At 58.5% G+C, this 12,301-nt stretch overlaps 2 protein-coding genes across 2 annotated transcripts; both read left to right on the plus strand.

The window, feature by feature from the left end:
* Nucleotides 1-1,754: 1,754 nt before the first annotated feature.
* Nucleotides 1,755-5,241, plus strand: LOC129735615 (acrosin-like; the record flags this gene model as incomplete). The annotated part of the gene is made up of 6 exons (XM_055704850.1): nucleotides 1,755-1,812; nucleotides 2,757-2,832; nucleotides 3,373-3,474; nucleotides 3,736-4,022; nucleotides 4,288-4,433; nucleotides 4,903-5,241. Coding segments are annotated over exons 1-6 (1,008 nt in total), but the record flags the coding sequence as incomplete, so codon positions are not given.
* A 3,058-nt stretch (nucleotides 5,242-8,299) lies between these two features.
* Nucleotides 8,300-10,627, plus strand: LOC129735551 (acrosin-like; the record flags this gene model as incomplete). Its single annotated transcript, XM_055704307.1, has 5 exons — nucleotides 8,300-8,373; nucleotides 8,657-8,857; nucleotides 9,119-9,384; nucleotides 9,671-9,816; nucleotides 10,286-10,627. Coding segments are annotated over exons 1-5 (1,029 nt in total), but the record flags the coding sequence as incomplete, so codon positions are not given.
* Between the last annotated feature and the right edge of the window lie 1,674 nt (nucleotides 10,628-12,301).

Here is a 12,301-nt window from a genome sequence, read left to right on the forward strand (position 1 = left end):
GACGCACACACCTGATGAGGCTGACCACGTGCTTGAAATAAAATGTTTCGGTGCTCACAGCAAACCAGGCTTCAGCTCAAGTCAGTCTCCTGTGCGAGGCAAGGACGTCCACGCCCGGCACCTGCCAAGCGAGGCAGGCTGCAGGCAGACAAGGCGGGCACAAAGGGAAAGAGTCCCTGCAAAGGGCTGAAAGTGGGCCTGCTCAGGGAGGAGGGGGAGGCTGCACTGGAGGAAGGGAACACAGGTCATCACGGGCTGGAGGGCTTGGGGAAAGGAGCTGGAAACACAGAACGTCTTTGGCCAGCTCCTGGTGGGATCCCGCTGCGCTTGTGGATGAGCCACAAGTGACCTTGAAACTGGACTCTCGTGACCCAGGACAGACGCGTCTGGAAAGACCCAAGGGTTGCACTGAGGATTTGGGCAAGGAGCTTGCCTTCGAGCCCCACATATGCCACAGACTTCATTTCCATCCTGTGTCGCGGTTTAACCCCGGCCGGCAACCAAACACTACCGGCAACCAAACGCCACGCAGCCACTTGCGCACTCCCCCCCACCCGGAGGGGTGGGGAGGAGAATCAGAAAGCAATGTAAAAGTGGAGGGTTGAGATAAGAACAATGTAATAATTTAAACAGAAGAAAGAGTGAAGAACAACAGTAACAATACCAAGAAGAAGAACAACAATAACAATTAGGATGGAAAGGTGGGGGAAAAGGGTAAAATCAAAAGGAAGGGAGAAGGAAAAAAAGGAAATGATGCCCAGTACAACTGCTCACCACCCGCTGACCGATGCCCAGCCAGTCCCTGAGCAAGAATCCCCCCACCAGCTAACCCTCCAAGTTTCTATACCAAGCATGACGTCCCACGGGATGGAATACCTCTGTGGCTGGTTCAGGTCAGCTGACCTGGCTGTGTCCCTGCCCAGTCTCTTGTGCCCCTCCAGCACTCTGGCTGGCAAGGCCCAAGAAACCAAAAAGGCCTTGACTTAGCAGAAACGCTAGGCAGCAACAACCGAAAACATCAGTGCGGCTACCAACATTGTTCTCACATCATAGCCAAAACACAGCACTTCACTAGCTACGAAGAAGAAAGTTAACTCCATGCCAGCTGAAACCAGGACACGGGGCCATCTCCTACTCGGCATGTGCTGCACAGGTCTTTGTAGCCTTCTTGATTGGTGCTGACGTGCGGAATCAAACTCTACATCTCAAGGAGGGTTATCAAGCAGGTATGTTTATCGGGGCTCCGGCTGCAAGGGGGATCGCTCCTCCTCACTTGCACACCCAGGGCTTAAGTAAGCAGATCCCTATTACACAGAAGCATACATATTCATTAAAATTCCCAAGAAAAGGCGGGGTTATTACCATTCGGTCCAGGAACTCAGTATCATAAGCCTCCTCACTCTGGCGCGGGTGCATTGACACCTGCTGGTCCTGGGCTGGGCTCTCTGGGAGGAAGGCTCGCACCCTTCCTCAGGATGTACTTTTCCCTTTGGCGCGCAGTGCTGAGGAGTCCACACCAGCAAGCGCAGAGCCAGGTTGTACTGGTTCTCTTCCCGGCTCGTACATCTTGCAGACAACATAGTTCTTGCTTACAACGTAGCTAGTCGATCGGTATCGACACGTGCAGACCGTAGTGTCCTTGTTAGTCAGTCTGTTAAACACAAGTGCTGAAGCACCAGTTGCAAGGTCTGCATATTTACCGAATGATTTTCAGCTTGAACTATCTCCGTGCAGAGTCTTTACTTCTGAGCGTCATGGCCTGTGACCGCCTTGCTGCCATCCGAAAAGCCCTGCACACTGGGACCCTCCTAGGTGGCAGAGCTTGTGTCCACACGGCAGCAGCTGCCTTGGGCCAGGGGGTTGCTCAGCCCAGCAGCACCAGCAAGTGTGGAATTGAAACCGGGAGCGAAGCCGCTAAGACAAAACCAGTATCCTATGAAGTTGGAATCCTGGCTCGGACTGGAGCCTAGAAGTCATAATTGCCTAAAACAGGGGTTGTTGCAAAGCCACATGCCCAGGAGCAGCATGTAGTACAACATCTAAGGGCTGTTAATGAAATAGCGATTGACCAACAGCCGGTGCTGCCTAATCCTCCCACTTTCTCAACAGCGACAGGGGATTCTAATGTCTGTTTTACAGCATTGGACTTCGAAGGCGCCTTTTTGGCGTTCTGATTGTATGTCCTCGGCCGTGCGTAGCAGGTGCCACAGCTGCCCTCTTCAGTGTTGGTCCAGAACCACAATCCAACCCAGAGAGAGCAGGGACACGAAGCCTGCCAGAGGGCGTTGCTGTGGCTGACATAGCCAGTGAGGACTGTGCTGCGTGTGCCTTTCCCTGTGCTGCGTGCAGGAAGGTTGGCACTGCTGGGCTAGGCTTGGCTTATTTGGCTTGCCCGTCACTGCTTGCCTGCCACGACCATCAAAAGAGTGTCTCTTCAAGAGCCAAGCACGCGCTTGCTGCCTCTAGTGGTTGCGTTCTCTGTTGTGTGTCTCTTTATTGGGCAGGAGCAGGTGGCAAAGGGCTGCCGAGAGCAGGGCGGCAGTGACCTTCGCAAAGAGGTAGCGCCGCCACGCTTGGTTTTTCCTGTGAGCTGATAGCAGGCAGAGCCGGGAGCCAGGCGCTGCTGCCTGCCACGGGGCCGGCCCACCCTCATCGCGCAAAGGGAGTATTCCACGGGGCTCTGTGGGGGCTGTGCGATGCCAGCTCCTGCCTCCCGTCCTGCTTGGAACCCCTCCTGTTGCCCCCCCTCCCCGCAGAGGCCACCACGCCCAGCCCCGTGGCAACCAGCCACTCTGTGACGTCACCCCCGGGGCCAAGGGCATCCTGGGCAACGTGAGTTCGGGGGGCAGTATGTTGGCGTCTGCACTGGCGGTGACAAGCCCTCCTCCTTGCAGCTGCCACGTGTCACTGGCAGGGATGGATTTGCTGCGCCTCCTCCTCATCCTGCTGGCCATGTGCTGTCCTGCATACGGCACATGGGACAGCTGTGGGTAAGTGGCCCGAGGCTCTGGGAGGGAGCTTGGGCAAGCCCTTGTGGGCTTGGCTGGAGGGCAGCCAGTGTGGGAGGCTCATTTCCTTGCCAGCACGCAGGCTGTTGGCAGTACTCACCTACGGGGCTAAAGCAGAAAGAGGCAGGGTGTGGACACACACGTGCCCCACAGGCTTCCCCAGCCCTGCTGGCCAGGCAGCGCCTTGTGGGGAGGGAAGACGGCTGACCGTGAGCCGTAGGGGCGCCAGCCATCCAGCAGGACACTAAGGAGTTTCTCTTTACAGAGGGACCTGCGGGCTCCGGCCCATGGCTTTTCAGTACGGCATGTCGCGCGTCGTGGGTGGCACAGATGCCCAGGCAGGGGCCTGGCCCTGGATCGTCAGCATCCAGAATCCCTGGCAAGCGGGCACGGGTCATACCTGCGGAGGCTCCCTCATCAGCGCACAGTGGGTCCTGACAGCAGCCCACTGCTTCATCGAGGCCAGGTAAGGCGCCACCGGGAACACGCATAGCCCCACAACACTAGCGCTTGCCCCGTGCGCAGCAGCACGGGCTACTCCCGCCCCGTTTCCTCGCAGGACACCCAGGGCCTGGGTGCTCCTTGAGCCTAAGGCACGCGAGGCCAGTCACACCCTCCCGAGCGCTGCTCTCCTCTCTCCCTCGTCAAGCGGAAGGCAGGGCAACGGCTGGGCTGCTGCAGCACGTGGCTGTGCTCCCTCTGAGTCCTCTCCCCATTTGCCTTCCAGCTACATCACCATGTGGCGCGTGGTGATCGGTGCCACGCGGCTGACTCAGCTGGGCCCTGAGGCCCAGGTGCGCAACATCAAGCGGCTGCTCCTTCACCAAGGCTACAGTAACATCACGCAGAGGAACGACATTGCCTTGCTGGAGCTGGACCAGCCTGTGCAGTGCAACGCCTACGTTCAGCTTGCCTGCGTGCCCGATGCCTCGCTGAGAGTCTCGCAGCTGAAAAACTGCTACATCAGCGGCTGGGGTGCCACGACTGCAAGATGTGAGTACCGCGGAAGTACTCGTGTGCCGAGCGCAAGCTTGGCACGCTCGGGGCCATTGCTTGGGCTTCCTGACAGCAGAGGCCAGAGCCCGAGTCAGCCTGCGGGGACGTATGCCTCTTGAGAGATGGGCCTGAGCCCTTTCCCCAGAGCAAGGCGGAAGGCAAATGCCGCTATAACGCCTCTCAGGATGCAAAGCCAAGCGCGGGCGAGGCAAGGGATTCCGCCAGGCAGGGGAGGAGAAGTGCCAGTGAGCTGCTGCTTGCTAATTCCTTCCTGTGCTCGCAGCTGGACGATCAACGGATGTGCTGCAGGAGGCCCAGGTCCGCCTCATTGATGTCAACGTCTGTAACAGCAGCCGGTGGTACAGAGGGGCCATCCACACGCACAACGTCTGTGCTGGCTATCCGCAGGGCGGCATTGACACCTGCCAGGTAGGAGCGTGCTACGAGCCAAGCCCCGTAGCACAGGCAGCCCCGCCACACGCAACTACGCCAACATGGCCCGGCATGTGCTTGGCCTGGCCAGTGCCCCTCCCACTTCAGGTCCCCACCGCCGGGGGGGCTTATACCCCCTTCCCCATCGGCAGGCCCCTGCCCAGTGCCCCTCTTGTCCCAGAGGCATGGCACTCTGCCCAGAAAGCCCTCCTAGTGTTCCTGGCAGCCCACGGCTCCCCATCCCAAGCCTGCCACAGCTCTCTTCCACACACCCACCATCACCGTGCAGTGAGGAGAGCCAGCCCCACCTTACAAGCCCACCACCCCTTCCCAGGCAAGGCTCGCTCGACACAGCCTCGCTCTGCAGGGAACACAGCTCCGGCAGGTGCCGTCAGAGAGAAGGAGCCAACCCCCGTGCTGACGGTGGCCACCCAACCACCCCTTTGTCCTCTCTCCTCCTCTGCAGGGGGACAGCGGTGGGCCTCTCGTGTGCCAAGACAGCAGCACAGACTACTTCTGGCTTGTTGGTGTCACCAGCTGGGGGAGAGGCTGTGCCCGAGCCAGGCAGCCCGGAGTCTACACCTCCACTCAGCACTTCTACGACTGGATCCTGCTACAGATGGGCCTGCACCCAGCAGTGAGGGCTACTCCAACAGCACGTGCTTGGAGTCATTTTGTCACCACGTCAAGCCCCGTTCCGAGGCCAAGGCCCACAGCAGCGCAGTCGGGCGGCTCCTGCCCATTTCCAGTCCAGAAGCTGCTGGACTTCTTTAGCCGGCTGCAGGAGCTCCTGCAGTACCTAAGGGGAAAAACGGTGTGAGCAGCAGGACAAACGGCACGCAGGGCAGGCTGCAGTGTGCCACCACCGTTTCCTTTGGGGCAATGCCTGCCGATGCAAAGGCCACCTCAGCGTCAAAGGGCTGCTCTGCCCTGCGCCCGTGCCTCGGGACGCACACACCTGATGAGGCTGACCACGTGCTTGAAATAAAATGTTTCGGTGCTCACAGCAAACCAGGCTTCAGCTCAAGTCAGTCTCCTGTGCGAGGCAAGGACGTCCACGCCCGGCACCTGCCAAGCGAGGCAGGCTGCAGGCAGACAAGGCGGGCACAAAGGGAAAGAGTCCCTGCAAAGGGCTGAAAGTGGGCCTGCTCAGGGAGGAGGGGGAGGCTGCACTGGAGGAAGGGAACACAGGTCATCACGGGCTGGAGGGCTTGGGGAAAGGAGCTGGAAACACAGAACGTCTTTGGCCAGCTCCTGGTGGGATCCCGCTGCGCTTGTGGATGAGCCACAAGTGACCTTGAAACTGGACTCTCGTGACCCAGGACAGACGCGTCTGGAAAGACCCAAGGGTTGCACTGAGGATTTGGGGAAGGAGCTTGCCTTCGAGCCCCACATATGCCACAGACTTCATTTCCATCCTGTGTCGCGGTTTAACCCCGGCCGGCAACCAAACACTACCGGCAACCAAACGCCACGCAGCCACTTGCGCACTCCCCCCCACCCGGAGGGGTGGGGAGGAGAATCAGAAAGCAATGTAAAAGTGGAGGGTTGAGATAAGAACAATGTAATAATTTAAACAGAAGAAAGAGTGAAGAACAACAGTAACAATACCAAGAAGAAGAACAACAATAACAATTAGGATGGAAAGGTGGGGGAAAAGGGTAAAATCAAAAGGAAGGGAGAAGGAAAAAAAGGAAATGATGCCCAGTACAACTGCTCACCACCCGCTGACCGATGCCCAGCCAGTCCCTGAGCAAGAATCCCCCCACCAGCTAACCCTCCAAGTTTCTATACCAAGCATGACGTCCCACGGGATGGAATACCTCTGTGGCTGGTTCAGGTCAGCTGACCTGCCTGTGTCCCTGCCCAGTCTCTTGTGCCCCTCCAGCACTCTGGCTGGCAAGGCCCAAGAAACCAAAAAGGCCTTGACTTAGCAGAAACGCTAGGCAGCAACAACCGAAAACATCAGTGCGGCTACCAACATTGTTCTCACATCATAGCCAAAACACAGCACTTCACTAGCTACGAAGAAGAAAGTTAACTCCATGCCAGCTGAAACCAGGACACGGGGCCATCTCCTACTCGGCATGTGCTGCACAGGTCTTTGTAGCCTTCTTGATTGGTGCTGACGTGCGGAATCAAACTCTACAACTCAAGGAGGGTTATCAAGCAGGTATGTTTATCGGGGCTCCGGCTGCAAGGGGGATCGCTCCTCCTCACTTGCACACCCAGGGCTTAAGTAAGCAGATCCCTATTACACAGAAGCATACATATTCATTAAAATTCCCAAGAAAAGGCGGGGTTATTACCATTCGGTCCAGGAACTCAGTATCATAAGCCTCCTCACTCTGGCGCGGGTGCATTGACACCTGCTGGTCCTGGGCTGGGCTCTCTGGGAGGAAGGCTCGCACCCTTCCTCAGGATGTACTTTTCCCTTTGGCGCGCAGTGCTGAGGAGTCCACACCAGCAAGCGCAGAGCCAGGTTGTACTGGTTCTCTTCCCGGCTCGTACATCTTGCAGACAACATAGTTCTTGCTTACAACGTAGCTAGTCGATCGGTATCGACACGTGCAGACCGTAGTGTCCTTGTTAGTCAGTCTGTTAAACACAAGTGCTGAAGCACCAGTTGCAAGGTCTGCATATTTACCGAATGATTTTCAGCTTGAACTATCTCCGTGCAGAGTCTTTACTTCTGAGCGTCATGGCCTGTGACCGCCTTGCTGCCATCCGAAAAGCCCTGCACACTGGGACCCTCCTAGGTGGCAGAGCTTGTGTCCACACGGCAGCAGCTGCCTTGGGCCAGGGGGTTGCTCAGCCCAGCAGCACCAGCAAGTGTGGAATTGAAACCGGGAGCGAAGCCGCTAAGACAAAACCAGTATCCTATGAAGTTGGAATCCTGGCTCGGACTGGAGCCAAGAAGTCATAATTGCCTAAAACAGGGGTTGTTGCAAAGCCACATGCCCAGGAGCAGCATGTAGTACAACATCTAAGGGTTGTTAATCAAATAGCGATTGACCAACACCCGGTGCTGCCTAATCCTCCCACTTTCTCAACAGCGACAGGGGATTCTAATGTCTGTTTTACAGCATTGGACTTCGAAGGCGCCTTTTTGGCGTTCTGATTGTATGTCCTCGGCCGTGCGTAGCAGGTGCCACAGCTGCCCTCTTCAGTGTTGGTCCAGAACCACAATCCAACCCAGAGAGAGCAGGGACACGAAGCCTGCCAGAGGGCGTTGCTGTGGCTGACATAGCCAGTGAGGACTGTGCTGCGTGTGCCTTTCCCTGTGCTGCGTGCAGGAAGGTTGGCACTGCTGGGCTAGGCTTGGCTTATTTGGCTTGCCCGTCACTGCTTGCCTGCCACGACCATCAAAAGAGTGTCTCTTCAAGAGCCAAGCAGGCGCTTGCTGCCTCTAGTGGTTGCGTTCTCTGTTGTGTGTCTCTTCATTGGGCAGGAGCAGGTGGCAAAGGGCTGCCGAGAGCAGGGCGGCAGTGACCTTCGCAAAGAGGTAGCGCCGCCACGCTTGGTTTTTCCTGTGAGCTGATAGCAGGCAGAGCCGGGAGCCAGGCGCTGCTGCCTGCCACGGGGCCTGCCCACCCTCATCGCGCAAAGGGAGTATTCCACGGGGCTCTGTGGGGGCTGAGCGATGCCAGCTCCTGCCTCCCGTCCTGCTTGGAACCCCTCCTGTTGCCCCCCCTCCCCGCAGAGGCCACCACGCCCAGCCCCGTGGCAACCAGCCACTCTGTGACATCACCCCCGGGGCCAAGGGCATCCTGGGCAACGTGAGTTCGGGGGGCAGTATGTTGGCGGCTGCACTGGCGGTGACAAGCCCTCCTCCTTGCAGCTGCCACGTGTCACTGGCAGGGATGGATTTGCTGCGCCTCCTCCTCATCCTGCTGGCCATGTGCTGTCCTGCATACGGCACATGGGACAGCTGTGGGTAAGTGGCCCGAGGCTCTGGGAGGGAGCTTGGGCAAGCCCTTGTGGGCTTGGCTGGAGGGCAGCCAGTGTGGGAGGCTCATTTCCTTGCCAGCACGCAGGCTGTTGGCAGTACTCACCTACGGGGCTAAAGCAGAAAGAGGCAGGGTGTGGACACACACGTGCCCCACAGGCTTCCCCAGCCCTGCTGGCCAGGCAGCGCCTTGTGGGGAGGGAAGACGGCTGACCGTGAGCCGTAGGGGCACCAGCCATCCAGCAGGACACTAAGGAGCTTCTCTTTACAGAGGGACCTGCGGGCTCCGGCCCATGGCTTTTCAGTACGGCATGTCGCGCGTCGTGGGTGGCACAGATGCCCAGGCAGGGGCCTGGCCCTGGATCGTCAGCATCCAGAATCCCTGGCAAGCGGGCACGGGTCATACCTGCGGAGGCTCCCTCATCAGCGCACAGTGGGTCCTGACAGCAGCCCACTGCTTCATCGAGGCCAGGTAAGGCGCCACCGGGAACACGCATAGCCCCACAACACTAGCGCTTGCCCCGTGCGCAGCAGCACGGGCTACTCCCGCCCCGTTTCCTCGCAGGACACCCAGGGCCTGGGTGCTCCTTGAGCCTAAGGCACGCGAGGCCAGTCACACCCTCCCGAGCGCTGCTCTCCTCTCTCCCTCGTCAAGCGGAAGGCAGGGCAACGGCTGGGCTGCTGCAGCACGTGGCTGTGCTCCCTCTGAGTCCTCTCCCCATTTGCCTTCCAGCTACATCACCATGTGGCGCGTGGTGATCGGTGCCACGCGGCTGACTCAGCTGGGCCCTGAGGCCCAGGTGCGCAACATCAAGCGGCTGCTCCTTCACCAAGGCTACAGTAACATCACGCAGAGGAACGACATTGCCTTGCTGGAGCTGGACCAGCCTGTGCAGTGCAACGCCTACGTTCAGCTTGCCTGCGTGCCCGATGCCTCGCTGAGAGTCTCGCAGCTGAAAAACTGCTACATCAGCGGCTGGGGTGCCACGACTGCAAGATGTGAGTACCGCGGAAGTACTCGTGTGCCGAGCGCAAGCTTGGCACGCTCGGGGCCATTGCTTGGGCTTCCTGACAGCAGAGGCCAGAGCCCGAGTCAGCCTGCGGGGACGTATGCCTCTTGAGAGATGGGCCTGAGCCCTTTCCCCAGAGCAAGGCGGAAGGCAAATGCCGCTATAACGCCTCTCAGGATGCAAAGCCAAGCGCGGGCGAGGCAAGGGATTCCGCCAGGCAGGGGAGGAGAAGTGCCAGTGAGCTGCTGCTTGCTAATTCCTTCCTGTGCTCGCAGCTGGACGATCAACGGATGTGCTGCAGGAGGCCCAGGTCCGCCTCATTGATGTCAACGTCTGTAACAGCAGCCGGTGGTACAGAGGGGCCATCCACACGCACAACGTCTGTGCTGGCTATCCGCAGGGCGGCATTGACACCTGCCAGGTAGGAGCGTGCTACGAGCCAAGCCCCGTAGCACAGGCAGCCCCGCCACACGCAACTACGCCAACATGGCCCGGCATGTGCTTGGCCTGGCCAGTGCCCCTCCCACTTCAGGTCCCCACCGCCGGGGGGGCTTATACCCCCTTCCCCATCGGCAGGCCCCTGCCCAGTGCCCCTCTTGTCCCAGAGGCATGGCACTCTGCCCAGAAAGCCCTCCTAGTGTTCCTGGCAGCCCACGGCTCCCCATCCCAAGCCTGCCACAGCTCTCTTCCACACACCCACCATCACCGTGCAGTGAGGAGAGCCAGCCCCACCTTACAAGCCCACCACCCCTTCCCAGGCAAGGCTCGCTCGACACAGCCTCGCTCTGCAGGGAACACAGCTCCGGCAGGTGCCGTCAGAGAGAAGGAGCCAACCCCCGTGCTGACGGTGGCCACCCAACAACCCCTTTGTCCTCTCTCCTCCTCTGCAGGGGGACAGCGGTGGGCCTCTCGTGTGCCAAGACAGCAGTGCAGACTACTTCTGGCTTGTTGGTGTCACCAGCTGGGGGAGAGGCTGTGCCCGAGCCAGGCAGCCCGGAGTCTACACCTCCACTCAGCACTTCTACGACTGGATCCTGCTACAGATGGGCCTGCACCCAGCAGTGAGGGCTACTCCAACAGCACGCGCTTGGAGTCATTTTGTCACCACGTCAAGCCCCGTTCCGAGGCCAAGGCCCACAGCAGCGCAGTCGGGCGGCTCCTGCCCATTTCCAGTCCAGAAGCTGCTGGACTTCTTTAGCCGGCTGCAGGAGCTCCTGCAGTACCTAAGGGGAAAAACGGTGTGAGCAGCAGGACAAACGGCACGCAGGGCAGGCTGCAGTGTGCCACCACCGTTTCCTTTGGGGCAATGCCTGCCGATGCAAAGGCCACCTCAGCGTCAAAGGGCTGCTCTGCCCTGCGCCCGTGCCTCGGGACGCACACACCTGATGAGGCTGACCACGTGCTTGAAATAAAATGTTTCGGTGCTCACAGCAAACCAGGCTTCAGCTCAAGTCAGTCTCCTGTGCGAGGCAAGGACGTCCACGCCCGGCACCTGCCAAGCGAGGCAGGCTGCAGGCAGACAAGGCGGGCACAAAGGGAAAGAGTCCCTGCAAAGGGCTGAAAGTGGGCCTGCTCAGGGAGGAGGGGGAGGCTGCACTGGAGGAAGGGAACACAGGTCATCACGGGCTGGAGGGCTTGGGGAAAGGAGCTGGAAACACAGAACGTCTTTGGCCAGCTCCTGGTGGGATCCCGCTGCGCTTGTGGATGAGCCACAAGTGACCTTGAAACTGGACTCTCGTGACCCAGGACAGACGCGTCTGGAAAGACCCAAGGGTTGCACTGAGGATTTGGGGAAGGAGCTTGCCTTCGAGCCCCACATATGCCACAGACTTCATTTCCATCCTGTGTCGCGGTTTAACCCCGGCCGGCAACCAAACACTACCGGCAACCAAACGCCACGCAGCCACTTGTGCACTCCCCCCCACCCGGAGGGGTGGTGAGGAGAATCAGAAAGCAATGTAAAAGTGGAGGGTTGAGATAAGAACAATGTAATAATTTAAACAGAAGAAAGAGTGAAGAACAACAGTAACAATACCAAGAAGAAGAACAACAATAACAATTAGGATGGAAAGGTGGGGGAAAAGGGTAAAATCAAAAGGAAGGGAGAAGGAAAAAAAGGAAATGATGCCCAGTACAACTGCTCACCACCCGCTGACCGATGCCCAGCCAGTCCCTGAGCAAGAATCCCCCCGCCAGCTAACCCTCCAAGTTTCTATACCAAGCATGACGTCCCACGGGACGGAATACCTCTGTGGCTGGTTCAGGTCAGCTGACCTGGCTGTGTCCCTTCCCAGTCTCTTGTGCCCCTCCAGCACTCTGGCTGGCAAGGCCCAAGAAACCAAAAAGGCCTTGACTTAGCAGAAACGCTAGGCAGCAACAACCGAAAACATCAGTGCGGCTACCAACATTGTTCTCACATCATAGCCAAAACACAGCACTTCACTAGCTACGAAGAAGAAAGTTAACTCCATGCCAGCTGAAACCAGGACACGGGGCCATCTCCTACTCAGCATGTGCTGCACAGGTCTTTGTAGCCTTCTTGATTGGTGCTGACGTGCGGAATCAAACTCTACAACTCAAGGAGGGTTATCAAGCAGGTATGTTTATCGGGGCTCCGGCTGCAAGGGGGATCGCTCCTCCTCACATGCACACCCAGGGCTTAAGTAAGCAGATCCCTATTACACAGAAGCATACATATTCATTAGATTCCCAAGAAAAGGTGGGGTTATTACCATTCGGTCCAGGAACTCGGTATCATAAGCCTCCTCACTCTGGCGCGGGTGCATTGACACCTGCTGGTCCTGGGCTGGGCTCTCTGGGAGGAAGGCTCGCACCCTTCCTCAGGGTGTACTTTTCCCTTTGGCGCGCAGTGCTGAGGAGTCCACACCAGCAAGCGCAGAGCCAGG

This window comes from Falco cherrug, chromosome 3 (assembly GCF_023634085.1).
Source record: "Falco cherrug isolate bFalChe1 chromosome 3, bFalChe1.pri, whole genome shotgun sequence".
Taxonomy (NCBI): Eukaryota; Metazoa; Chordata; class Aves; order Falconiformes; family Falconidae; genus Falco; species Falco cherrug.